General features: G+C 46.8%; 1 protein-coding gene across 1 annotated transcript in view; it reads left to right on the top strand.

Moving 5' to 3' along the window:
• rusc2 (RUN and SH3 domain containing 2) overlaps positions 1-26,129 on the top strand; it is a 39,350-nt gene extending 13,221 nt beyond the window's left edge. Inside the window, exons 6-21 of the mRNA XM_080785215.1 lie at positions 4,090-4,227; positions 4,355-4,450; positions 6,055-6,402; positions 7,559-7,729; positions 9,336-9,608; positions 10,472-10,642; positions 11,442-11,518; positions 13,131-13,305; positions 13,480-13,585; positions 15,227-15,273; positions 16,381-16,843; positions 17,621-17,784; positions 20,459-20,577; positions 22,954-23,420; positions 23,777-23,983; positions 25,806-26,129. Of these exons, the coding sequence (XP_080641341.1) occupies positions 4,090-4,227; positions 4,355-4,450; positions 6,055-6,402; positions 7,559-7,729; positions 9,336-9,608; positions 10,472-10,642; positions 11,442-11,518; positions 13,131-13,305; positions 13,480-13,585; positions 15,227-15,273; positions 16,381-16,843; positions 17,621-17,784; positions 20,459-20,577; positions 22,954-23,420; positions 23,777-23,983; positions 25,806-26,016 (3,233 nt within the window). The 3' untranslated portion in view covers positions 26,017-26,129. The remainder of the gene's footprint in view (positions 1-4,089; positions 4,228-4,354; positions 4,451-6,054; positions 6,403-7,558; positions 7,730-9,335; positions 9,609-10,471; positions 10,643-11,441; positions 11,519-13,130; positions 13,306-13,479; positions 13,586-15,226; positions 15,274-16,380; positions 16,844-17,620; positions 17,785-20,458; positions 20,578-22,953; positions 23,421-23,776; positions 23,984-25,805) is intronic.
• The last annotated feature ends 449 nt before the right edge of the window (positions 26,130-26,578 follow it).

Here is a 26,578-nt window from a genome sequence, read left to right as displayed (position 1 = left end):
TTTATTTGCATTGTAATCCCCATAGGGGGGATTTTAGATCGCCTCATATAAGAACTGTGTTTGAGAAATAAACATGTCATCCCGGCCGCTTCACTCATATGGAAAAGAAGAATCAACTGACTGAGAGAAAACGCTAATGTTACTGCTGCTGAATTAGTTACATTTCCGCTAGAAACAGACTGTATCAAATATGAGTGACTGACTGTCACAAACAATACAGACACCTCCCTGACAATATAACGATACAGGGACACCTCCCTGACAATATAACGATACAGAGACACCTCCCTGACAATATAACGATACAGAGACACCTCCCTGACAATATAACGATACAGAAACACCTCCCTGACAATATAACGATGCAGAGACACCTCCCTGACGATATAACGATACAGAGACACCTCCCTGACAATATAACGATACAGAGACACCTCCCTGACGATATAACGATACAGAGACACCTCCCTGACGATATAACGATACAGAGACACCTCCCTGACAATATAACGATACAGAGACACCTCCCTGACAATATAACGATACAGAGACACCTCCCTGACAATATACAGAGACACCTCCCTGACAATATAACGATACAGAGACACCTCCCTGACGATATAACGATACAGAGACACCTCCCTGACGATATAACGATACAGAGACACCTCCCTGACAATATAACGATACAGAGACACCTCCCTGACAATATAACGATACAGAGACACCTCCCTGACAATATAACGATACAGAGACACCTCCCTGACGCACACACACACACACACACACACACACACACTGTGTGTAGCACACACAGGAAGTGCTTGGGATTCCACTGAAATAAGAACTGTTGGACAGTCAAATGAGGGACGATTGGAATGTCCTCAGACGTCCCAGAGGGACATCCCTCTGGGACGATTGGAATGTCCTCAGCTGTTCACAATGAAATCAGTGTCGTAACTCGTTCAGTGTCTGTACTTCCCGTTCCACCCTTTCTGGAAAGAATGATCTTATGTTTGGTTGCGCTCGGGTGCTACGCTCTGAAAAATAGCAGATCTACCAGCTCGTTCGCATGACACGACCCACAAGCTATGAGCTATATTATGTAAGGGATAATATCTGGCTATAGGTGGTCGTTGTCTGGAGATAATTCACCGACAGGGAGTTTAACCACCGAGGTGAAGCCGATTCTGACCTGAGATCAGATTCATACAAGGTTTTTCCACTGGACACACACTGGTCTGATTAACCCGTTCTGACCTGAGATCAGATTCTAAAAAAATGTCAGTCGTTCTTCGAATTTTTCAAAAATAGCAGACCTATACAAGCTCGTAGCGCGCCACTCGGTGGCGCGCTACGAGCTTGTAGATCTGCTATTTTTAAATAGCTAAAGCATAACGTGATGCTTACACCAAAAGGGGTTCCCGCCCCAAAATGGGTTAAACTCCCTCAAGGAAGGGAGTTGATCAAATAGAATCCATTTTCTGCTTCGTCTATTTCTTGCTCAAATGTTTTCAAAAACATTTTGGAGAGCAACGTTTAGCTGTAAGTGACATTGTGTGACATAGTTATTCCACATCTGTTCGAGATGTGTTGAAAATTGTTGGCCTGGCTCCAGCCCCCTGAATCCGTATAGCCACGCCCATTAAAATAAATACGTTCCGACGATTCATGAATAATGAAGAAAAAAAAACCTAAATGAAAATATAAGTCAGTTGTCAGGCTAGAAAATAGTAGCTATATTGTTAACCAATTTTGCTGGCTGACCCTGGCACAGGGGGTCCCCCAAGGACCACACCTTGAGTACCATGCACTAGCTCTAAAGCCCTTCAGCTAATGATTGCGAACGCAGTGAGCACTTACTATGAGACCTAGCAGATCATGTCTGTCTGTCTGTCTGTCTGTCTGTCTGTGTGTGTGTGTGTGTGTGTCCCCTTTGTGCCCATATATGGAGCTGAGTGATTTGTTTGTCATTGATGCAACACACTCCATGTTTGGACGTATAGCTGCTTTGGGGACTCCTTTCTATGGTTATGGCTGAGTCATGGTGAATTGTTATTGCAATTTACGATCTGCGTTCGCTTCCCGCGTGTGCGCGTCCTACTCGTGCTAACGTCACGGGACACCATTAGCCAAACCTCTTAGCTAGCTAATCAATACCGCCATGAAATAGGAGAGGAGAGTGAGAGAGAGAGAGAGAGAGAGAGAGAGAGGAGGGATGGATGTAAGCACAGAGAACAGGCTGACAGACATAGAAACTAAGACCAAGGGGACATTTCACCACTGGAAGCAACTGCAGTCGCTCAATGTTAAAGATGGAATGCTGTGATCTCAAAATGATGCAAATCTTTCAATAGGAGGAAAACTTTTTTTTCTTTCTTCCAAAATGAGTTAATAACACATGCAGACTCTTCACACACTAGAGCATGTCTAGCATGAGATAAACATCAGAACTGAAATGTAAATATGAAATAAATGCTTAAACATGTAGCTATAGGTGTAATGTTAGAGACCACAGAAGACATGTAAATATGAAATAAATGCTTAAACATGTAGCTATAGGTGTAATGTTAGAGTCCACAGAAGTGAACCTTTCAAGCCTGTTTGTGGGTCAAACTGAACAACCAATATGTCAATTTGAAGCTACGATTCCCTGCTTTCATATGACATGAAAAAAAAACGAAAATTTGGGGAAACAAAATCCAATGGCAGTCCCTCAGTCAAATTTGGTCACATATATTATGTATACCTAGACATACAGTCGGTCAAATATCCCATCATTTCACGAGAATTGTACAGGATAGTGTAGGTTCAAGGAAGACATTAGTCTCAGACAAAGGGCAGGCGTAGCCCTTATGTCCATGTCCCTGCAGTGCATCGGCAAATACATCTTTCTTGCATCAAAGAAAAAGAGCCAAGCAATTTACTGATGCAAAGCACTGTACTGTACTGTACTGTACTGTACTGTACTGTACTGTACTGTACTGTACTGTACTGTACTGTACTGTACTGTACTGTACTGTACTGTAAGTGCTACAAAGTAGCATGTCGTGTCAATAAATTGGGGGGCGAGAGAGAGAGAGAGAGAGAGAGAGCTAGTGTTTTTCCTTTGCTGAGCTGATGTTGGGCGTGTTGAGTCTGTGCCACAGCAGCTCAATGCTGCCCCCGCGTGGCAGAGACATGTCAGTGCACTGGAGAGATATGTGAGAAGAGCAAGCTTGAGCAATGTGTCCCGACGTCACGCAAACACACACACACACACACACACTCCTGCTGTCACTCAAACACACACACACGCACACTTACGCACGCAGCGCCTACACCGAGGTACGTGTGCCAAGGCATGCTGTAAACAAACAGACATGCACTCTCTCTCTCACACACACACACACACACACACACAACACATATGCACTCTCTCACACTCACTCACTCACTCACACACTCACTCACACACACACACACACACACACACACACACACACACACACACACACCACAGACACACAGGTTTGGTGACAGAGAAGGAAGGGCCGCAGAAAATAAAGTATGGTTCTACTGTTTGTCTCCAGCACGGCTTACGCTGTGTGTGTGTGTGTGTGTGTGTGTGTGTGTGTGTGTGTGTGTGTGGGGATGTGTGTGTGTGTGTGTGTGGGGATGTGTGTGTGTGTGTGTGTGAGTGTGTGTGTGTGTGAGTGAGTGATAAGGGCTTTCTCAGGCATGACTCGGCTGCTTCTGGCTGCGTTAGCGTTAGCGACTTAGCACTCACATGTTTATATATATATCCTCACAATGTTGTTCTGTTCACAGTGATGTTCACAAAACAAGGAGTGGAGTTTAGAATGAATGCGAAACGGTTTTTCCTAATACTCTCTCTGTCTGTCTGTCTGTGTCTATTTCTCTGTGTGTGTGTGTGTGTGTGTGTGTGTGTGTGTGTGTGTGTGTGTGTGTGTGTGTGTGTCTGTCTCTCCCTGTGTGTGTGTGTGTGTGTGTCTCTCTCTATCTCTGTCTGTCTGTCTGTCTGTCTGTCTGTCTGTGTCTCTCTCTCTCTCTCTCTCTCTCTCTCTCTCTCTCTCTCTCTCCCCCCAGGTGGTCCGTCCAGCTGGTCAGACTGTGGTCAGGCGGTGGTCCGCTACAGTAAGGACCAGCGGCCCACCACCCTGCCCATCCAACCCTTCACCTTCCACCACCAGTTCCCCTCCAAGCCCCCCCAGCCCAAAGCCACAGGTACGCCTGCACACAAGACATGGGTGTGAATGTAATGCACAATCTATGGCCTTTATATAAAGCGCCTTGGATAAAGGTGCTATATGTAAATGCTATATAAATGCATTTAATGTCGCCGTCCCCCCAGGCTCAGGGATGCAGTCCAGGACCACATCGGGAGGCTCCGGGGGTCCCGGTGTTGGGGAGGACACATTCCAGCAGCAGGAGGGCTCCACCGCGCCAGGTATGGGAATCTCCTGGTCGCAATAACGTTTCGTTTCTCGGCCCCCCTCCACTCACCTCCGCCCCACCCCCCTCCTGGTGCTAGCAGCCATTTTTATTTTTTTATTTTTTTATTTTTTTGACAGGGACAAAGCTCATTAATCAACATGTCAGTTTTCACATCAATGTAAATGGGCCAGAGTTAGCCCGAAGCTAAATTTCATCTGTAGTCCCTGTTGGGCAGGCTCTTAAAAAATGAATGAATGATAAAAAAGAAGAACAAAGTGTAGGGCGCCTGCACACAACACCATGCGTTGATGCCATGTGTGCATATGTGCAAGCACCCAACACCACGTCCATACAAAACTCGTACAAACTCAAACTCATACAAAGCTCGTAGCGCGCCACTCGGTGGCACGCTATGAGCTTCTAGATCTGCTGTTTTTCAATAGCTAAAGCACGACATGATGCCAACACCAAAAGGGGTTCCCGTTCAGAATGGGTTAAACAATTGGAGAGGGGTGGGGCTGAGATAATCACAATTGTTTCATCTGTATGAGTTCTCCTGTTGAAATATAGTGAAAATAGCTGAGCCACAAGCTATAATGCGATGTGTCGTGAGCTTGCGATAAGTGATTGGCTATTTCCACTAGCTTTGGAATGTTTTGAAAGTATAATAAATCATTTGTTTGACATATTTATGTAATTCGTCATATATATGGCGTTTGCCATTTATGTTTATGATGATGTTTTATCAAAATCCCCTCTTCTACTAAAGCTAATGCAGACATAAATGTAACTTTTATTCATATGTGACCAGATTTGACTGAGAGACTGCCATCGCGCACATTCCAGCTTTTCACCAGAGGAGAAAAACTTTTTTGTTGTTGTTTTTCCCCAAAATGAGTTAACAGCACAGGCAGACTCTTCACACACTAGATCATGTCTGAAATAAGTGTCAGAGCTGAAATCGAAATGAAAATATGAAATAAATACTTAAACATGTAGCTATAGGTGTAATGTTAGAGTCCACAGAAGACATTTAAATATGAAATAAATGCTTAAACATGTAGCTATAGGTGTAATGTTAGAGTCCACAGAAGACATGTAAATATGAAATAAATGCATAAACATGTAGCTATAGGTGTAATGTTAGACATGTAAATATGAAATAAATGCATAAACATGTAGCTATAGGTGTAATGTTAGACATGTAAATATGAAATAAATGCTTAAACATGTAGCTATAGGTGTAATGTTAGAGACCACAGAAGACATGTAAATAAGAAATAAATGCTTAAACATGTAGCTATAGGTGTAATGTTAGAGTCCACAGAAGTGAACCTTTTTCAAGCCTGTTTTCTCAACTCGCTGTTTCTCTGCCAGACATTACTCTATAAGCCATATCTCCAAAACTGGTGGGTCAAACTGAACAACCAATATGTCAATTTGAAGCTACGATTCCCTGATTTCACATGACATGAAAAAAAAACGAAAATTCAAAAAAACCCAGTGGCAGTCCCTCAGTCAAATTTGGTCACATATGTTCCAGTTCCAAAAACACAACAATAAACGAGATGTAATCTCAGTAATCCGTCGGTGACGATAACAACTCTTCCGTTGCAGCCCTAGTGGTGGCGGCGGCGGGGGCCCCCGGATCCGTGGCCCCCCCCCCGGGGCCCGGGTCCCTGCGGCCCTCGCCTCTGGGGAGTTATTCCCCCGTCCGCCTCCAGGGGGCGCCACCGCCCTGCGCCAGCAGCTCAGGAAGCTGCTCCACATGCACCCCCAGCCCTTCCCAGCGGCGGAGGCCCCTCCCGGGGGCCCCATGCAGCCCCTCCCAGCGGGGCCCCCCGCCGCGCAGCCTGTCCTGTCCCGTGGGGGCCGCCGGCCTCGTGCCCCCCCTCCTCCTCCTCCACACCCCCCCGATCCCGCCGGCAGCCACGCCCCCGACGCCTTCACCCCCCCCGCCACTCGGTAGGCCCATAACTTATTATTTCTAAGGGACGATATCTTAACCCGTTCTGACCTGAGATCAGATTCTTTAAATGTTCTTCTACATCCTGACAGTTTACCATTCTGACCTGAGATCAGATTCTATAAATGTTCTTCTACATCCTGACAGTTTACCATTCTGACCTGAGATCAGATTCTATAAATGTCCTTCTACATCCTGACAGTTTTCTGAAAAAGCTATGTTTCTACGTCAGTGGTTCTTCGATTTTTCGAAAATAGCAGACCTACAAGCTCGTAGCGCGCCACCGAGTGGCGCGCTACGAGCTTGTAGATCTGCTATTTTTCAATAGCTAAAGCATAACGTAATGCGTAAAACCTAAATGGGTTAACTCATTCATAGCTACATTTCAGTAGCAATAGTTTAGCACAGTCCAACATAGAAGAGTATTATTTACTGAGTGAGTTAAAGATGGTGTGCCATGATTTTTTCCCCACCCTAAAAACATGATCATCATCAGGTCTTATTGTTCTATAAGGAGGAAGAAGTTTAAAAAAAAAAGTGTACAGTATTTGTTAAAATGTCGTTTTTTATGTGGACACGCCCACCAGTTCATTGAGTTTGCCTGGTGGGGGGTGATGGGTAACCTGACGCTGCCAGATCCAAAAAGCTTGCTACACAAATTTGTTTCACAGCTTATTTGGATCTGGGATCGCGGAAGCAAATTCGATGACGGGGCTGTTCCTTTTTTTCAAGATACATGGTAGATGATTGGATGGGAGCGTCTGTCTATCACCGTGTGGGCGTGCAAACACAACCAATCATATCGACGTGTCTATATACCGTCACATCCGCATCCCGCCTTTAGCTCACGCTGATTGGTTCGGTACGAAGCAGATCTGACTCAGGGCTCAACTCCGTCAGAGATCCCAGATGAGTGTTGTGTTGGGGAATATGTTTCCGCAATACCGCCCTCATCTGGCAGCGTCAGGTTAGGTGATGGGTGCTGATCCACCTGAACTGAAAGAACTGGGGAAAAAAAATACCAAAAATTGTGGCACTTTATAAGTTCAGCTTGTTTGGGATGTAAATTGAGGTCTTAAAAAAAACCTAAAAGAAAAAAACTAAAAATAAATGAGAATCAATGTAATGTAAAACCTTTTCCAATGTCCCGTTCAGTGCCAGCGCTGCTGCCTGTGGGTGTGAAGAGGGGCCCGGTGCCCCCCATGCTGCCCATGCCCATGCCCGTGCCCATGCCCATGCCCGTGCCTGTGCCCATGTCGGGGGGCCACTGCTGCCAGCAGCACCCAGGGGGGGAGCCACCAGACGGAGCCACCAGGACACACTATGGTACACACGAGGCTTGTTGTTTTAACCCATTCTCGGTGCGGGAAACCCCCTTTTTTGGTGTTAGCATTATGCTACGCTTTAGCTATTGAAAAAATAGCCAGATATTTTTTTCACCCAGTGTCAATTATCTAATGTAAACCTGGGCGCTACACACTTCCTCTGCCAACCTGAGGGGGGGGACTGACCTCATGCTTCCTTCTATGCATGAGGAGTCCAAGCTATTTTATATAAAAAATAGGTCTGCTATTTTCTTTTAAATCGAAGAACGACTGACTTTAAAACAGACTTTTTTTAAAAATCTGATCTCGGGTCAGAATGGGTTTTAAGTTAACAAATCTTGTGGAATCTCTAAATTTTGACTTGTTATATTATAGTTCTTTGGTGACGGAGAAGTCCCTAGTGTCCTTCTCTTTATATCACAGACCTGTTATCACAGACCTGGTGCTTTATATCACAGACCTGTCCTTTATATCACAGACCTGTCCTTATATCACAGACCTGTTATATCACAGACCTGATGCTTTATATCACAGACCTGTTATCACAGAGCTGGTGCTTTATATCACAGACCTGTCCTTTATATCACAGACCTGTCCTTATATCACAGACCTTTTATATCACAGACCTGTTATCACAGAGCTGGTGCTTTATATCACAGACCTGTCCTTATATCACAGACCTGTTATATCACAGACCTGGTGCTTTATATCACAGACCTGTTATCACAGACCTGATGCTTTATATCACAGACCTGTTATCACAGAGCTGGTGCTTTATATCACAGACCTGTTATATCACAGACCTGTTATATCACAGACCTGTCCTTATATCACAGACCTGTTATATCACAGACCTGTCCTTTATATCACAGACCTGTCCTTATATCACAGACCTGTTATATCACAGACCTGGTGCTTTATATCACAGACCTGTTATCACAGACCTGATGCTTTATATCACAGACCTGTTATATCACAGACCTGGTGCTTTATATCACAGACCTGTTATCACAGACCTGATGCTTTATATCACAGACCTGTTATCACAGACCTGATGCTTTATATCACAGACCTGTTATCACAGACCTGATGCTTTATATCACAGACCTGTTATATCACAGACCTGATGCTTCATATCACAGACCTGTTATATCACAGACCTGATGCTTTATATCACAGACCTGTCCTTATATCACAGACCTGATGCTTTATATCACAGACCTGTCCTTATATCACAGACCTGATGCTTTATATCACAGACCTGTTATATCACAGACCTGTTATATCACAGACCTGATGCTTTATATCACAGACCTGTTATATCACAGACCTGATGCTTTATATCACAGACCTGTTATATCACAGACCTGATGCTTTATATCACAGACCTGTCCTTGTATCACAGACCTGTCCTTCTCTTTCTACCCTTCCTTTGCTTTACATCTTTACATCTCGCATGAAACACTATCATCTCTCTCCCCCATTTTCCATTCCTCTGTCTCTCTCTCTCTCTCTCTCTCTGTCTCTCTCTGTCTCTCTCTCTCTCTCTCTCTCTCCCCCCATCCACCCCTCCATCCATCCACCCACCCTCCCATAACCAATCAAAGCCCCCCCCCACCACCACCACCACCTGTCACCGCAGGCTCTGAAATGGAGGGACTACCGCCGTCGGAACCCTCTGGGCCTGGAGAGAGTCTCCGAGGGTCTGGGCCCCCCCCCCGTGAGCCTGGAGCCCCCCCACCCACCCCTGAGCGGGGGAGGAGGAGGAGGAGGGGGGGCTCAGCGCTCAGCCAGGAGAAACGTCTTTGACTTCCCGTCCTCCGCCTCGGCGACCTCCTCGTCCTGCTTCAGCCTCGGGGCGCCGCCTAGACAGACCAACGGTGACCCTCCTCTTCCTCCCCCCCCTCCTCCTCTTCCTCCTCCTCCTCCCCCTCCCCCTCCTTCTAACGACTCACTGGCATTTAGAGGGGGGGGGGGCGGGACTTAACAGGGCGGGTGGAGGTCTGCGTGCCTCTGGTACACGAGAGGGAAATTCCAGGGTGCAGGTCTTTTCTCCGACAGCATATTGATCCGAAACCTCAATCCTAACCCAACCCTATAACCGCAAGCACGGGAGCAGCGCATGTCGGACCATCACTTTTTCGCATCGCAGCAAATGTCCCCCCCGCTGCGGATCGGACCGTTGCCCCGTCGGCTAGAATGCTGTCGGGAAAAAGGCCGCCTCCCAAATTCCAAGTTTTGCGTCGTTTAAAAAATCCATTTGAAGACACATGTGATCTATACCTGCACAGCCTTTGTGATCTACTGGTAGATCGCGGTCTACCTTTTGGGCTCCCCTGCTGTGTACAGTGTATAATACAGTGTACAGTGTATACTAGTACACTGTACAATTGTTTTTTTTCCCCCAAAAGGGCACATTGCTGTCCAGAGGGCAGAGGGCAGGTGCCCTAGCACCCCCTAGGGTCTGCCTGTGCACGCCACTGCTCACTGTCCATTCATAGTGCGGTTAGGATCACGAGTCACCGACATGTCTGATGTTCTGTTTTACACAACATTATATTATATTATATTATATCCACCACAAGCCAGCATGACGATGACCCCCCCCCCCCCCCCACACACACACACACACACACACACACACACACACACACACACACACACACACACACACACACTGACAGCACACTGTATATGGTTTAGAGTTCTCCTGACAGCCTCCTCTCTGTGTCTCCCTCCGCAGGCCGTGAGAGGAGCTACAGTGACCAGGAGGTGGTCCCAGACTACTTCTCATTGGCCGAGAGGCCGCCGGAGGAGTTCTGCCTCTCCCCGGACGCCTCCTCTGGCTCCGCGCGCACGCACGCACGCGCGCGCACGCACACACACATCACTGTGGACCTGGCCCAGAAGAGAGGTGAGACCGCACGCGCACGCACACACACATCACTGTGGACCTGGCCCAGAAGAGAGGTGAGACCGCACGCGCACGCACACACACATCACTGTGGACCTGGCCCAGAAGAGAGGTGAGACCGCACGCGCACGCACACGCACACACACATCACTGTGGACCTGGCCCAGAAGAGAGGTGAGACCGACCGCGCGCACACTAAGAACGTAACTGTTGCATTTAACTGTCTTTAACGTGGATTAAACAAAGTTTGTCTTTACGTCTCTGGCACCGCGGACAAAGTAAGGACAAGCTTGTCTTAATGTGCGCGGCACTTAAACTGTTTTTCTTTTTTCTTTTTAAGATGTGTTTTTGCGGCTTTACGCCTTTTATTGGTTTTTTTGAAGGGACAGACAGTAGGCTGACAGGAAACGAGAGAGAGATGGGGGGGGGGGGAAGACATGCAGTAAAGGCCGTGTCGGGCTCGGGAGTCGAACCCGCGGCACACTGCGACTGGATTATACCAGTCGGGTGCCCAGACGGTTACGCCACCGCCTGGGCCACTTAAACTGTTTTAACCCATTCTGAACGGGAACCCATTCAGGTGTTGGCATCATGTTATGCTTTAGCTATTGAAAAATAGCAGATCTACAAGCTCATAGCGCGCCACCGACTGGCATTTTTTTTTAATCTGATCTCAGGTCAGAATGGGTTCATCAGACCAGTGTGTGTCCAGTGGAAACCTCGTATGAATCTGATCTCAGGTCAGAATGGGTTAAGAATGCAAAGTGACCCCTTCTGTCCCCCCCCCCCCCTCCCCCAGGGTTGGTGAAGGCTGTGAACACCGCCGTGGATCTGATCGTAGCTCACTTCGGCACGAGTCGAGACCCAGACGTGAAGGTATGATGTATATTATATTATTTTACAGTATGTATGTATTACTAAAAAATACATCATGCACCTGGGACGTATCCTCAGTGACGTATCCTGAGGTCAACGGGGTTTCGGGTCTCTCAACATCATACCCCTCACTCAGGCGACCCAGCCAGGGTTGATGAAGTCCCGACTTATACGTCCCAGTAGCTACCCTCGATCAGTCCATCAGGGAAAAACCAGGGGCCACACAATCCGTTGGAACCACTCCAGAACTACTCTGCCAGGGCTGGGAGGTACACTTCTGGCACATGGAGGGACTAGGTAGGCTCTGTGGGTTGGGTTGACTCCTGTCCGGGCCCCTCCTACGTCTCACCAGGTCCACTCCTGCTCTCACCAGGACCTTTGGGTTGCTCCAGAGTCCCAGCACCAGACAGTTCATTCAGGAGTGGTGGGCAATGGTTCCGCAGGGAAATGGTGCTGTGGCTTTGCTTGCTGCTTGCATGGCCCTCCCAAAGTCCTCACCGAGGATTGTTGGGCTTCCTCCTCACGGAGGACACAGGCTAACCCACACTGCTCACCCTGGAGGACACTGCAGTATAGTATAGTCACAGAGTAGTTCTATAGTGCAGTATAGTATAGACACAGAGTAGTTCTATAGTGCAGTATAGTATAGACACAGAGTAGTTCTATAGTGCAGTATAGTATAGACACAGAGTAGTTCTATAGTGCAGTATAGTATAGACACAGAGTAGTTCTATAGTGCAGTATAGTATAGACACAGAGTAGTTCTATAGTGCAGTATAGTATAGACACAGAGTAGTTCTATAGTGCAGTATAGTATAGACACAGAGTAGTTCTATAGTGCAGTATAGTATAGACACAGAGTAGTTCTATAGTGCAGTATAGTATAGACACAGAGTAGTTCTATAGTGCAGTATAGTATAGACACAGAGTAGTTCTATAGTGCAGTATAGTATAGTCACAGAGTAGTTCTATAGTGCAGTATAGTATAGACACAGAGTAGTTCTATAGTGCAGTATAGTATAGACACAGAGTAGTTCTATAGTGCAGTATAGTATAGACACAGAGTAGGGACCAGAATACTTCAAACCCAAACAATTAGTAAAAAATAGAACCACAAAACGCGTCTTAGAGATTAAACAACAAATAACAGCCAGAACCAGCAACTGCATTTATTTAATCACATGTGAAAAATGTGGTTTACAATATGTCAGAGAAACGGGTAAAACAATAGGTACTAGGCTGGGACGACACAGATACAATATTAACAATGCCAAAAAGACAACCACAAGATTGGTGCAACATTTCATGGCTCACGGCATTGAAGCTCTAAAATGCGCTGGACTTCAACACGATCCCAACTGGACAGTTTTAGGACAAAGACGTTTTAATGAAAAACAGTGGATTAAGAACCTCAACACGGATTTTCCTCGAGGCTTAAACATGCCTAAAATTAGATCTTGAACACAACAAAACTTAAACTCAGGATTAAACTGGAGAAATCTAAAAGTGATTGGATCAGACTTCCTTCGGATACATGGCGAATGTCGCAACATGTGTAGGCACAATGCACTGAAGTATTTTAATTCCCCCCCCTCTCCCCTCCCCCCTCCAGGCTAAGTTGGGGAACAGCTGGGTGAGTCCCAACGTGGGTCACCTGGTGCTGAAGTACCTGTGCCCCGCCCTGGACGCCGTGCTGCAGGACGGCCTGAAGGCCTTCGTCCTCGACATCATCATCGGACAGAGACGCTGCCAGCCCTGGAGCGTGGCCGAGGCCGCCACCACGCTGGGTGAGACAGGCTGACAGACAGACTGACACACAGACAGACAGACAGACAGACAGACAGACAGACAGACAGACAGCTGGGTGAGTGGTGGAGACAGACAGACAAAGTTGTTGTTGACAAAGTTGTTGTAGAATCTGTTACATCCTCTCTCTCTGTGTCTCTGTGTCTCTCCACCAGGCCCGTCCACGCGGGTTCTCCACGGCCTGTTCTCCAAGGTGATCCAGTACTCTGAGCTCACCAGCCACTCCATGAGACTCAACGCCTTCATCTTCGGCCTGCTCAAGTGAGTCCTCCACCTCGGCACGCCTCTTTGGTTCAGATAGGAGCTTATTATATGATTCATAGATTCTGTCCTTGCACGTTTCAATATTTATATTATGTTATATGATATACAGATGCTGTCCTCGCACGTCTCAATATATTATATTATATTATATGATATAATAATAATAATAATAATAATAATAATAAAACTTTATTTGTATAGCACCTTTCATGACATGAAGTGCAGCTCAAAGTGCTTCACAGAGCAATGGAGAAGAAAAATAAAACGACATTAAAAAACAAGCAGTTTGCAATACAGTGAGGACATGAATAACAAAAAATAAAAGATCAATTAAAAGCAATGTTGTAGAAGTGGGTCTTGAGCTGAGCTTTAAAAATGTCTACAGAGGCTGCCTGTCGAAGGTACAGTGTTATTAAACTACAGAGGCTGCCTGCCGAAGGTACAGTGTTATTAAACTACAGAGGCTGCCTGTCGAAGGTACAGTGTTATTAAACTACAGAGGCTGCCTGTCGAAGGTACAGTGTTATTAAACTACAGAGGCTGCCTGCCGAAGGTACAGTGTTATTAAACTACAGAGGCTGCCTGTCGAAGGTACAGTGTTATTAAACTACAGAGGCTGCCTGTCGAAGGTACAGTGTTATTAAACTACAGAGGCTGCCTGTCGAAGGTACAGTGTTATTAAACTACAGAGGCTGCCTGTCGAAGGTATAAGTGTTATTAAACTACAGAGGCTGCCTGTCGAGGGTACAGTGTTATTAAACTACAGAGGCTGCCTGTCGAAGGTACAGTGTTATTAAACTACAGAGGCTGCCTGTCGAAGGTACAGTGTTATTAAACTACAGAGGCTGCCTGTGGAAGGTACAGTGTTATTAAACTACAGAGGCTGCCTGTCAAAGGTACAGTATTATTAAACTACAGAGGCTGCCTGTCGAAGGTACAGTGTTATTAAACTACAGAGGCTGCCTGTCAAAGGTACAGTGTTATTAAACTACAGAGGCTGCCTGTCGAAGGTACAGTGGGAGCTTGTTCCATGCCGACGGCCCATAGAAGCAAAAAGCTGCTTCCCCGTATTTTTTTGTTGCCATTCTTTTAGGCAAAGCGAGCAGGCCAGCAGTGGAAGATAGGGTGACCAGATGTCCCGCTTTGTGTGGGATTGTCCCGCATTTCAACCACTTTTCATGCGTCCCGCAAAATTGAGACGTTGTCCCGCATTATGATAGACAGGCTCCAGCTTTCAAATGTGCGCTGTGGGTCTGTGGGAGAACAGCAGAGCTGCAGAGGCTGTCATGACAGGGCCAGGCCGCCAGGGGGCGGGCCGTGACTGTGTGTGTGCGTGGGTGTGTGTGTGTGTGTGTGTGTGTGTGTGTGTGTGTGTGTGTGTGTGTGTGTATATGAGAGAGAGAGAGAGAGAGAGAGAGAATATCTCTGACAGAAAATGCACACACACAGGATAGTATCACCCAAAGTGCTAATTATAACACAGCTCTGTTTACACCTTTTATTTAATTCCTATTTATATCCAATATTTATTTGTAAATACTTTGTTCTACTTGTTCCACTTCTGTTTTGGCTATAACACACATTGCCATGGATGATGGGTCTCTAACACACAGCTGTCTGTCTCTCCTCTCCTTCCAGCCTGAGATCTCTGGAGTTCTGGTTCGGTCATCTCTACACGCATGAAGGTAACAATAATAATAATAATAATAATAATAATCTCTACACGCATGAAGGTAACAACAATAATAATAATAATAATAATCTCTACACGCATAAAGGTAGGACTCACTCCGTGCTTTCGTTCTTTCTCCATGCTTACTGTCCCTGTCCTCCAGACGTCTCCCTAACCCTGTCCTCCTGTCTGTCCCTCCAGACGTCTCCCTAACCCTGTCCTCCTGTCTGTCCCTCCAGACGTCTCCCTAACCCTGTCCTCCTGTCTGTCCCTCCAGACGTCTCCCTAACCCTGTCCTCCTGTCTGTCCCTCCAGACGTCTCCCTAACCCTGTCCTCCTGTCTGTCCCTCCAGACGTCTCCCTAACCCTGTCCTCCTCCTGTCTGTCCCTCCAGACGTCTCCCTAACCCTGTCCTCCTGTCTGTCCCTCCAGACGTCTCCCTAACCCTGTCCTCCTGTCTGTCCCTCCAGACGTCTCCCTAACCCTGTCCTCCTCCTGTCTGTCCCTCCAGACGTCTCCCTAACCCTGTCCTCCTGTCTGTCCCTCCAGACGTCTCCCTAACCCTGTCCTCCTCCTGTCTGTCCCTCCAGACGTGGGGCTTCCTCCCCATGTCTCCCTAACCCTGTCCTCCTCTCCCTGTCCTCCTCTTCTCTTCCTTCTCCCATCCGGCCTTCGCTTGTGCCACAAAAAACAGGCCCAAACATTCCTTTGTCCCGGTCTCTATATTCACACACTGAATGCTGCTGTGGGTAGATCTAGGATATAACCTTATGATGAGCCCTTTCACTTTTTACTGTATTATCTCGTGCCTATGTCTATGCCCAACATGCACCTTTTATGACCTATCGCATAGCACTTTAAACGCCTGCACTTTAATGGCTGTGTGCACCTACTGTACTCTGGTATCTGCTATGTGAACTGTTTGTCTGTTTGTACTGTTTCGTTCATAATGTTTAATGTACAGTCTATGCTGCAACCCAATCTGCCCTTCGGGGACACTAAATAAACTTTGAACCTTGAACCATGTCCCCTCCAGACGTGGTCTCGGCCCACTACAACGCGTGGGGCTTCCCTCCCATGTCTCCCTAACCCTGTCCTCCTGTCTGTCCCTGTCCTCCAGACGTGGTCTCGGCCCACTACAACGCGTGGGGCTTCCTGCCCCTGTCCCAGAAGACGGCGTCCTGTCGCCCCCTGCTGGAGGAGCTGCTGCTGCTGCTGCAGCCTCTGTCTCTGCTGCCGTTCCACCTGGACCTGCTGTTCCAGCCCCGCCTCCTCCAGGAGGGCCTCCAGGTGCAGCTCCGCCGCAGGGAGCTCCTGATGCTGGGGGGGGGCGGCTCCAAGGGGGCGGGACTCCAGGGAGGAGGAGGCGGAGCCTCGCAGGCCGCCGCCGCAGATGCCACCGAGCGCTCGGCGCGATCTACCTTCCAGCTGATGAGAGGAGGGGGGAGCGCCGCCGCGGGCGGGGAAGCGGCGAGGGAGGAGGAGGAGGCGGAGTCAGCCGACGAAGGGGGGGGGAGGAGGAGGAGGGGGGGGGACAGGGCGGGGCTCAGACGAGAGGGAACGTGGCCCTGCAGGGTGGCAAGGTTAGTGTTAAGGTCATTCATTACACACTGGAGAATTGGCGACGCGATATATTCGTGCGAATAATTCCCATTTAAAAAAACAATTGAAGTCCATGCAAGCTTCCACATCAGTGGCGAAAATGCGACCGTTTTCGCTCTTTATTTGTTCGCTCTGGTGTCGTATATTTGGCAGAGATTCGCAGGCGAACTGCAACATGCAATATTTCGCATTTTCAGATGGCTTATTCGCGTCGCTTCGCTAATTCGCCAGTGTGTAATGACCTTAACCAGTGTGTAATGACCTTCAGTATTTATGTTTTATAGTCATCATAGTTTTTTAATTCTCATTCATTATTATTGCGTCTGACTTCATGTTGTTGTTCGTTTCGATTAGTATTAAAGTGGGTTTTGCTAGTTTAGCCTAGCGTTTATTAGTTTTAGCGTCCGCTTTTTTAAAAATCATAATATGGTGTTTTATTTGTTTAGGTGTTTTTGGTCAGGTGCGAGTCATAGAGAAAAAAGCATTGCGTAATATAAGTAAAGCATTTAGTGAAAGTATTCACAGTTAAAACTGGCACAGTTCATGTAATGATATAACAACCTAAATGAATATGTACCGAAATACAAAAAAACTGAACTAAACTTTTCCATTTTCCATTTCGTTTTAGTTAGTTTTCGTCAGCACACAATACAGTTTCAGTTAGTTATCGTCTGTCATGTTTATTTCAGTTAACTAAACTAGTGTTTAGCTTAATTCAGGTCGTTTTTTGTTAACTCTTAATACCCTTCTAATTGCAGGACGGAAGGTGTGGGATGCAGACGAGAGGCAGACGTGGGCCTACAGGGGGCGCTGAGGAGCCACAGGCCAGCCGTGGACACTATGGAGGACACTCAGGCCGAGATGGAGTTAGGACTCAGTGATCTATGGGAGGAGAGGAAGACCACAGGCCAGAGGACTAAAGGTAGGCCTCAGTGATCTATGGGAGGACAGATAACTAAAGGTAGGCCTCAGTGATCTATGGGAGGAGAGGGAGGACAGAGGACTAAAGGTAGGCTTCAGTGATCTATGGGAGGAGAGGGAGGACAGAGGACTAAAGGTAGGCCTCAGTGATCTATGGGAGGACAGAGGACTAAAGGTAGGCCTCAGTGATCTATGGGAGGAGAGGGAGGACAGAGAACTGAGAACTAAAGGTAGGCTTCAGTGATCTATGGGAGGAGAGGGAGGACAGAGAACTAAAGGTAGGCTTCAGTGATCTATGGGAGGAGAGGGAGACCAGAGGACAGAGAACTAAAGGTAGGCTTCAGTGATCTATGGGAGGAGAGGGAGGACAGAGAACTAAAGGTAGGCCTCAGTGATCTATGGGAGGAGAGGGAGGACAGAGAACTGAGAACTAAAGGTAGGCTTCAGTGATCTATGGGAGGAGAGGGAGGACAGAGAACTAAAGGTAGGCCTCAGTGATCTATGGGAGGAGAGGGAGGACAGAGGACTAAAGGTAGGCCTCAGTGATCTATGGGAGGAGAGGGAGGACAGAGAACTAAAGGTAGGCCTCAGTGATCTATGGGAGGAGAGGGAGGACAGAGAACTGAGAACTAAAGGTAGGCTTCAGTGATCTATGGGAGGAGAGGGAGGACAGAGAACTAAAGGTAGGCCTCAGTGATCTATGGGAGGAGAGGGAGGACAGAGAACTAAAGGTAGGCCTCAGTGATCTATGGGAGGAGAGGGAGGACAGAGAACTGAGAACTAAAGGTAGGCTTCAGTGATCTATGGGAGGAGAGGGAGGACAGAGAACTAAAGGTAGGCCTCAGTGATCTATGGGAGGAGAGGGAGGACAGAGGACTAAAGGTAGGCCTCAGTGATCTATGGGAGGAGAGGGAGGACAGAGAACTGAGAACTAAAGGTAGGCTTCAGTGATCTATGGGAGGAGAGGGAGGACAGAGAACTAAAGGTAGGCCTCAGTGATCTATGGGAGGAGAGGGAGACCAGAGGACAGAGAACTAAAGGTAGGCTTCAGTGATCTATGGGAGGAGAGGGAGGACAGAGAACTAAAGGTAGGCCTCAGTGATCTATGGGAGGAGAGGGAGGACAGAGAACTGAGAACTAAAGGTAGGCTTCAGTGATCTATGGGAGGAGAGGGAGGACAGAGAACTAAAGGTAGGCCTCAGTGATCTATGGGAGGAGAGGGAGGACAGAGGACTAAAGGTAGGCCTCAGTGATCTATGGGAGGAGAGGGAGGACAGAGAACTGAGAACTAAAGGTAGGCTTCAGTGATCTATGGGAGGAGAGGGAGGACAGAGAACTAAAGGTAGGCCTCAGTGATCTATGGGAGGAGAGGGAGACCAGAGGACAGAGAACTAAAGGTAGGCTTCAGTGATCTATGGGAGGAGAGGGAGGACAGAGGACTAAAGGTAGGCCTCAGTGATCTATGGGAGGAGAGGGAGGACAGAGAACTGAGAACTAAAGGTAGGCTTCAGTGATCTATGGGAGGAGAGGGAGGACAGAGAACTAAAGGTAGGCCTCAGTGATCTATGGGAGGAGAGGGAGGACAGAGGACTAAAGGTAGGCCTCAGTGATCTATGGGAGGAGAGGGAGGACAGAGAACTGAGAACTAAAGGTAGGCTTCAGTGATCTATGGGAGGAGAGGGAGGACAGAGAACTAAAGGTAGGCCTCAGTGATCTATGGGAGGAGAGGGAGACCAGAGGACAGAGAACTAAAGGTAGGCTTCAGTGATCTATGGGAGGAGAGGGAGGACAGAGGACTAAAGGTAGGCCTCAGTGATCTATGGGAGGAGAGGGAGGACAGAGAACTGAGAACTAAAGGTAGGCTTCAGTGATCTATGGGAGGAGAGGGAGGACAGAGAACTAAAGGTAGGCCTCAGTGATCTATGGGAGGAGAGGGAGGACAGAGGACTAAAGGTAGGCCTCAGTGATCTATGGGAGGAGAGGGAGGACAGAGAACTGAGAACTAAAGGTAGGCTTCAGTGATCTATGGGAGGAGAGGGAGGACAGAGAACTAAAGGTAGGCCTCAGTGATCTATGGGAGGAGAGGGAGACCAGAGGACAGAGAACTAAAGGTAGGCTTCAGTGATCTATGGGAGGAGAGGGAGGACAGAGGACTAAAGGTAGGCCTCAGTTGATTGCGAACGCATTAGAGTGTCTTACCTGTACCTGTTTTCATTACAACCCAGTACTTTCCTCTATTACAATCTAGACGTATGTCATATTGCTGTTCACACAAATTCACACAAATAAAAAATGTCTGGACTAAGACTAAGACTTTTGACCTTTACCCTAATAAAAGTAGGTAAAATAATTGTAATATATGTTTTTTTGTGATCATTAGAATGTCTAGAACATTATTGTGAAAGATATCCCCCAAATGTAAATTATAAATTTATTATATTATTATATAATTATTATAAATTCTTCATCAAACTTTATTTTTTTATATATTTTTTAACATATTTTTTAGTCCTAGTCCTAGTAGTACAAAGTAGTAGTAAGGTTGAAATCTATTTTTTGCAAGTAGAATTGAATGCGGGTCTTAGAGGGTTAAGCACAGTCTGGCGGAACATGCCACACCGTGCCAAATACCTACGAGAGTGGCGTATTAAACGCTGTGGTTGGTTTCTCCTGAGGTGTGGGAGGAGAGAGCCAGGACGCAGAGACGGACCGCAGGTCCCAGGAGGAGGAGGAGGGTCAGCAGAGGAAGGACCGGCAGGCTGGCTGGTGGTTCCAGCTCATGCAGTCCTCTCAGGTGATTCCCCAGCGCTGCTGCCTTATTTTCACCTTTTTTCATACTACAAAATGCCAAATAAATACAATAGCCTATTTTTTTTTTTTTTAAAGGAGAGATAACAGGCAAACGAAACATTCTCTAATTGTGTAGACTTATTGGTACAGTATAGGCCTATGCATTATTCTTCTTTAGAAACAAGGCCAACTAATTATAATAAGCAGACAATAATGGCAACACTGCTGTTTGGTTGACTAATGGAGGAATGAAGGGAAAACAGCGCCCCCTAAAGTCACAGATCACTGCTGAAATCTTTTGAAGGGGGAATGCTCTAATTTGGGATTTCTGGTTCAACAAGTTTCAAATGGTCAGAATGGTCTTCTTCATTTCCCCCCCAATTTCAATGAGCAATACATCATATGAAAGGTTACAGTGTGCAGTTTCATAATACGTAAAGAACTGAAAAATGACCATGGCCCCCTTGTATATCAAACTACTGTCTCCGGTCACATTATGTCAAGAGAGTATCTGTGCATGTCATGTGTATGTCACATCCCTGCATGTGAAAATACTTTGGTAAATACTTTGGTAAAGCATTGGTTTGTGAAGCCAAAATCTCTTTGTCTAATATCACAAACCAACCAGACCTCTCGGTCTGCTTTCAGTTCCTAGAATCATAACTAAACATAACTAGCGTTCAGTTTTGAATCATGCACTGATCTGCTTAATCTGGAGCCGGCTAGCAACTCTACATCTGACCTCAAACCCTTAGATCTCCATATATGGAGCTGACCTGTTGTGTGACATTTTATATGTTGATCCTACCCCACCCGTCCTTCCTGTTATGGCATTCCATATGTTGATCTGACCTCATCAAACCCTGTACACTCAAGAGACGCTCCATATATGGCCAGTCATTCCATTATGTTGATCTGTTCGCCCGGGACTTGTATGCACCGTCCCAACTTTTGATGCGTATGCACCGTCCCCAGGGCCGGTTCTAGGCATAGGCGAACTAGGCGGTCGCCTAGGGCCTCAACCACTGAGGGGGCCTCGTCACAGGGAGAAGATTTTTTTTTCTTCATGTATCCCTTACATGGGCTACTGGCCACATGTGGCCCCCACCTAGCTTCTTAATTTTGATCTCAAAGTGCACCAGATTGAAGCATTTTCATGGCAAATTTACAATTTTTATCCGGCGTGGCAAAGCAGGAGGGGGGGGGGCTCTGTATAATATGTTGCCTAGGGCCTCAAAAGGCCTAGAACCGGCACTGATGGTCGGGGGGGTAGGACCAAGGGATTTGGGATTAGTTTATAAACATTTTGGTATTTGTTTATAAACATTTGTGATTTGTTTATAAACATTTGTGATTTATTTATAAACATTTTGGGATTTGTTTATAAACATTTGGGATTTGTTTACAAACATTTGGGATTTGTTTATAAACATTTGGGATTTGTAAGTCTCATGGGGGGGGTAGGACCACTACCAGTCTCATGGTCGGGGGGGTAGGACCAAGGGATTTGGGATTTGTTTATAAACATTTTGGTATTTGTTTATAAACATTTTGGTATTTGTTTATAAACATTTGGTATTTGTTTATAAACATTTGTGATTTGTTTATAAACATTTGTGATTTGTTTATAAACATTTGGGATTTGTTTACAAACATTTGGGATTTGTTTATAAACATTTGGGATTTGTTTATAAACATTTGGGATTTGTTTATAAACATTTGGGATTTGTTTATAAACATTTGGGATTTGTAAGTCTCATGGGGGGGGTAGGACCACTACCAGTTTACCTGTAGTAAGTCTCATGGTCGGGGGGGTAGGACCAAGGGATTTGGGATTTGTTTATAAACATTTTGGTATTTGTTTATAAACATTTGTGATTTGTTTATAAACATTTTGGGCTCTGTATAATATGTTGCCTAGGGCCTCAAAAGGCCTAGAACCGGCACTGACCGTCCCAGCAAATTGTGCCTGATTTGCTGGGACCAGAGTACATGGTGTGTATATGTATAACTAGCTCTCAATGATGACGTAAGAAATATGTGGATTAAAGGACCCAATGCCAGAGTGTAATTGGTTTTCGGTGGTGACGTAATGACGATATGTTTTAGTGTCGGGAGGATTAAAGGTAATGCTCCTGTGTATACATGTAATCTGGCACCACTGCCGTATCAGGCACAGTTTGCTGGGTCGGTGCATACGCATGAAAAGTGCAGGTCAAAAGTACTTGCACGCTCTGCTTGCGCACTAGTAGTGTGCAACAAGCAAGTATGCACTCGACAGAGTGCAGTTCTAGTTGTTGTTCGTTTTGACTGAATCTTTCATAATGTGTTCTTTCAATGTTTTACATAAAAAACAAATAAACGTGCCTCGCCTCGCCAGGTGTACATCGACCCGTCCGCCGAGGGCTCCAGGTTCGCCCGGAGCGAGAAGAGGAGGAAGTCGTCCGTCGAGAGGCGACCACCGTGCCAGCTCCCGCCCACCAGGGAGGGCGTGGTGGAAGGGGCGGAGTCCGGCCACCAAGGGGAGGAGCACAGAGTGGCGTTGGCGGCGGTGGCGTTGGCGCCGCCCGGGGGGGGGAGGAAGCCCTCGTGGATGGGGAGCCCGCCGGAGTCGGTGCTCAGCACCACGCAGGACGGGGAGAGAACGGGGGCTCCTCCTCCTCCGGGGGCTCCGGGCCAGGCCCGGGCAGCACCGCTCCCCCCCGGCCCTGCCCCTGCCCCTGCCCCGGCCCAGGCCCAGAGCATGCGCTGGGGCAGGCTGTTTGGGTCCACCACCACCACCACCACTGCCTCTCCATCCAGGAGGGAGGGAGCTGCCGTACAGAGGGCCAGACCTCCCAGGAGCAGGTGAGTGAGGTCCAGATCCCACATTTCTTTTTTGGAGAGAATCTCATGAGGTCAAAATAAAAGTATATCAATACTGCATATTATTAACCCATTCTGACCTGAGATCAGATTCATACGAGGTTTCCACTGGACACACACACTGGGTCTGATTAACCCATTCTGACCTGAGATCAGATTCTAAAAAAATTCAGTCGTTCTTCGATTTTTCAAAAATAGCAGACCTACAAGCTCGTAGCGCGCCACTCGGTGGCGCGCTATGAGCTTGTAGATCTGCTATTTTTCAATAGCTAAGACAAAATATCAACCGTGTGCATAATTTTCTTGTTTCTTTTGCTCTGGTCGGAAACGACATGCAGAGCACCGTCCGGTTGGCTGGGCCTGGACAGCTCCGTCCTGGGCCTTCTGGGTCTGAGCATGGGAGCGGGGAGGAAGGCTGCAGCACCATCCCTACCCGGTCCTCCTCCAACCCAAACCCAAACCCAAACCACACCTACGGGGAGGAAGTCTTCCCCTCTGCCTCCTCCACCGGCCATACAAACCACTCCAACCCAAAAGGCTCCATGGTAAGAAGGGCTGCAGCTATTCAGTCAATGCTTTTAAGAATAGACTTGAGAAATGTTGGTCATCAAAAGGTTTTTTGTATAACTATAGGGCTGGCTTGTAAGGTCATAGACTGGTAAATACAGGACTTGAAAGTGTATTATGTATAAATAAGATATACAAAAAACAAAGAGGGCGGGTCCACATGAACTTGGTTTGTTTTAAAGTGTAAAAAAAGAAAAAAAACGGAATACGAATGTATTTATGTATGTACGTACTTGTGAATTTTAAATATGTATTTATGTCTGTTGTGAATCTGGCGTAGAGGATTTCATCCTGTGCTGGAAATCTTTTCAATACATGTCAATAAATTTCAATAAGCTATGGATTTGATTAAACACTACCCACTGAGCAAATTTTACGTCTAATAGAGGGTCTGCGCATGCTTAAAGTGAATGGCACATCGAGTGGCAAAGCAACAGGCAGAGTGAGTTTAATGTTGTTTAATGCAATCAGACAGGACTTTTCTGTGTGGATGTATATGGGCTGTCAAGGCCGATTATTTTTCATAATCAGATTTAAGTTTCAATTAACCCCTTTTGGGTGGGAACCCGTGTTGGTGTTAGCATTACGTTATGCTTTAGCTATTGAAAAATATCAGATCTACAAGCTCGTAGCGCGCCACCGAGTGGCGCGCTACGAGCTTGTAGATCTGGCTATTTTTGAAAAGTCGAAGAACGACTGACACAGAAACATAGCTTTTTCAGAAAACTGTCAGGATGTAGAAGACATTTATTAGAATCTGATCTCGGGTCAGAATGAAAACTGTCAGGACGTATAGAAGACATTATTAGAATCTGATCTCGGGTCAGAATGAAAACTGTCAGGACGTATAGAAGACATTATTAGAATCTGATCTCGGGTCAGAATGAAAACTGTCAGGACGTATAGAAGACATTATTAGAATCTGATCTCGGGTCAGAATGAAAACTGTCAGGACGTATAGAAGACATTATTAGAATCTGATCTCGGGTCAGAATGAAAACTGTCGGGACGTATAGAAGACATTATTAGAATCTGATCTCGGGTCAGAATGAAAACTGTCAGGACGTATAGAAGACATTATTAGAATCTGATCTCGGGTCAGAATGAAAACTGTCGGGACGTATAGAAGACATTATTAGAATCTGATCTCGGGTCAGAATGAAAACTGTCGGGACGTATAGAAGACATTATTAGAATCTGATCTCGGGTCAGAATGAAAACTGTCAGGACGTATAGAAGACATTATTAGAATCTGATCTCGGGTCAGAATGAAAACTGTCCGGACGTATAGAAGACATTATTAGAATCTGATCTCGGGTCAGAATGAAAACTGTCGGGACGTATAGAAGACATTATTAGAATCTGATCTCGGGTCAGAATGAAAACTGTCGGGACGTATAGAAGACATTATTAGAATCTGATCTCGGGTCAGAATGAAAACTGTCAGGACGTATAGAAGACATTATTAGAATCTGATCTCGGGTCAGAATGAAAACTGTCAGGACGTATAGAAGACATTATTAGAATCTGATCTCGGGTCAGAATGAAAACTGTCAGGACGTATAGAAGACATTATTATAATCTGATCTGGGGTCAGAATGAAAACTGTCAGGACGTATAGAAGAACATTATTAGAATCTGATCTGGGGTCAGAATGAAAACTGTCAGGACGTATAGAAGACATTATTAGAATCTGATCTCGGGTCAGAATGAAAACTGTCAGGACGTATAGAAGACATTATTATAATCTGATCTGGGGTCAGAAGGGGTTAAACGCTGTGACCTCCTTGTCGTCTCCAGCGAGGTGCGCGCGCTGTGCCGCCACATCGCCACCGAGCCCGGCCAGCTGAGCTTCCACAAGGGGGACGTGCTGCGTGTCCTGAGCAAGGCGGACCCCGACTGGCTGCTGTGCTCCCTGGGGGCCCTCAGGGGCCTCGTGCCCATCATCTACGTCACCCTGGCGGGCTCGGACGACGGCAGCGAGCCCTGCACGGAACCGGGCCAGCGCTGAGAGTCAAACCCCTCCCCCGAGAGAGAGAGAGAGAGAGAGAGAGGCCCGGAAGACAGACGGCGACTAGAACGAGGGAGTTCCTTGCAGTGGTCCTCAAACGTTTTTCAAGGACCCCCGCCCGGGTTGGTATGCTCTAGAGGCCACACGGACCCCCCCCCCCCCCCCCCCCGCCCGGGTTGGTATGCTCTAGAGGCCACACGGACCCTGGAAGGACCACTGGGGGCCCCACACGTTGGTTGAGAACCTCTGAGCCTAACTGAGACGATGGTCGGTTTAAATGGAGTTCGAAGAGGATGATTTGGACAAAAACGACAAAGGCATTGTTGTAAAAGTCGACGGTGTTCAGACGGACTGTGTTCAGGAAAGCATGCAGGCACAAAACACAGACGTATAAATATCTACTCCCCAAACGGTACATCCATCCATCCATCCATCCATCCATCCGGTCCGGAATGCATGCATAGTTACTGTGCAATCCCAAAAAAACAAATTACAAGACCCGTACCGATATCCCCATAGGTACAGTACGATAAACCGGCCCGTACCGATATCCCCATAGGTA

The sequence above is a fragment of the Protomyctophum bolini genome (genome assembly GCF_963924005.1).
Source record: "Protomyctophum bolini genome assembly, chromosome: 16".
Taxonomy (NCBI): domain Eukaryota; kingdom Metazoa; phylum Chordata; class Actinopteri; order Myctophiformes; family Myctophidae; genus Protomyctophum; species Protomyctophum bolini.
Note: the sequence above shows the minus strand (reverse complement) of the source record. Positions and strands in the feature narration are given on the sequence as shown.